The sequence below is a fragment of the Limulus polyphemus genome, unplaced genomic scaffold, assembly GCF_000517525.1.
Source record: "Limulus polyphemus unplaced genomic scaffold, Limulus_polyphemus-2.1.2 Scaffold1576, whole genome shotgun sequence".
NCBI lineage: Eukaryota > Metazoa > Arthropoda > Merostomata > Xiphosura > Limulidae > Limulus > Limulus polyphemus.
The window spans coordinates 89071-90329 of NW_013667186.1; the positions used below are offsets into that span (position 1 = coordinate 89071).

Genomic DNA, 1259 nt, shown 5'->3' on the forward strand with positions numbered 1-1259 from the left:
CCTAAATAAAATGTTTTTAATTGTGTACCAGTTTAACGTTAACTATTATTTATGATTTTAACTTTATAAACAAGTGCCAAAATACTATAATTAATGAAAACATTTAGAAGTAAAAACTGAGATTAAAAATCAGTTGGAAATACAGAAAAAATTAAATGACTGTTAATATGAGTATAAATATATACATCTTAGCTATAAAAAAACAGGTTAAATCGTTCAAAATACAAAAATAACAATATTTTTGAAGGCTTTAAGTCAATACTTACATTGGATTATAAAAGCTGTTTTAGAAATACTACTTTTCAACATCTGTTGGACATTTATGAGAAAGAAGTCATTGGTGTCTGTTTGAGAATTCGTTTTGATCCCAAAGGCTGCTCTGCCTATAATATCTAAGGTAATCTGTTCGTAAAACTGATAGATGTCAAATCTTTGTCTCTTTGATGCCTTCTCTCGAATTTTGTTCAAAAGAATACCAACCGCATCATTAATAAGTTGTGTTAACTATAAAATTAAAAAAAATAAAATACTGTAGTTTTTAATGGATAACTAAAGACCCTATATCTTAGTATTTTAAAACCATTTACGAAAAAAAAATGTATTTTATTTATAAGCAAGTTTGGGTCCTATCCACTAAATTAAACAAAGTATTAAAATAATCAAAGCCATCCCATATAATTCAAATATTCATCAAACATTATATTTAGCTCACTTAAATTTACTGCCTCCATAACACTCAAAGGAAACTCATCTCAAAGGCCAACCATCCTGTTATCATTCTTACCACTAAATACGAAAATAAAGAGCTATCAATACTACCAGTTCCCTTAACAATTTTAAACACCTCAATAAGATCCCCCTCTAACTATTCATTTTTCAAGACAAAACAAGTTCATAGAATCTTCCTTTTCACCTCAGATATCATCCTAGTATCCTTCGTCTGAACCCTTGCCAACAAATCGTTGTCCTTTCTAAGGTAAGGAGCCCAAGATTGAAAACAATACTCCAAATATGACTTAACCACTGGCATATAAAATAACATTATAAACTCTTTAGACTTATATTCAATACCTCTATAGATACAACTTAAAATCCTTTTTCCCTACCACAAGCAACAACATATTTCTCAGGCTTTTTCTTCCATAATACTGTTAAGGTTATTCCCATCAAATTTACACGCATAATTCAAAATGCATTTATTGCAACTAAAAGCAATCTACCATTTATTTGTTCAACTCAAGGAGTAATTTAAATATTTT

At 28.6% G+C, this 1259-nt stretch overlaps 1 protein-coding gene across 2 annotated transcripts in view; it reads right to left on the reverse strand.

Annotated features, from left to right (window-relative positions):
- LOC106464168 (cytochrome P450 3A13-like) overlaps nt 1-1259 on the reverse strand; it is a 22974-nt gene that overhangs the window by 13362 nt on the left and 8353 nt on the right. For both annotated transcript variants that reach the window (XR_002611663.1, XM_022391856.1), the window contains exon 6: nt 267-504. Coding sequence is in view for 1 of the 2 variants with exons in the window: in XM_022391856.1 (XP_022247564.1) it covers nt 267-504 (238 nt within the window). In the remaining variant the exon portion in view is untranslated. The remainder of the gene's footprint in view (nt 1-266; nt 505-1259) is intronic.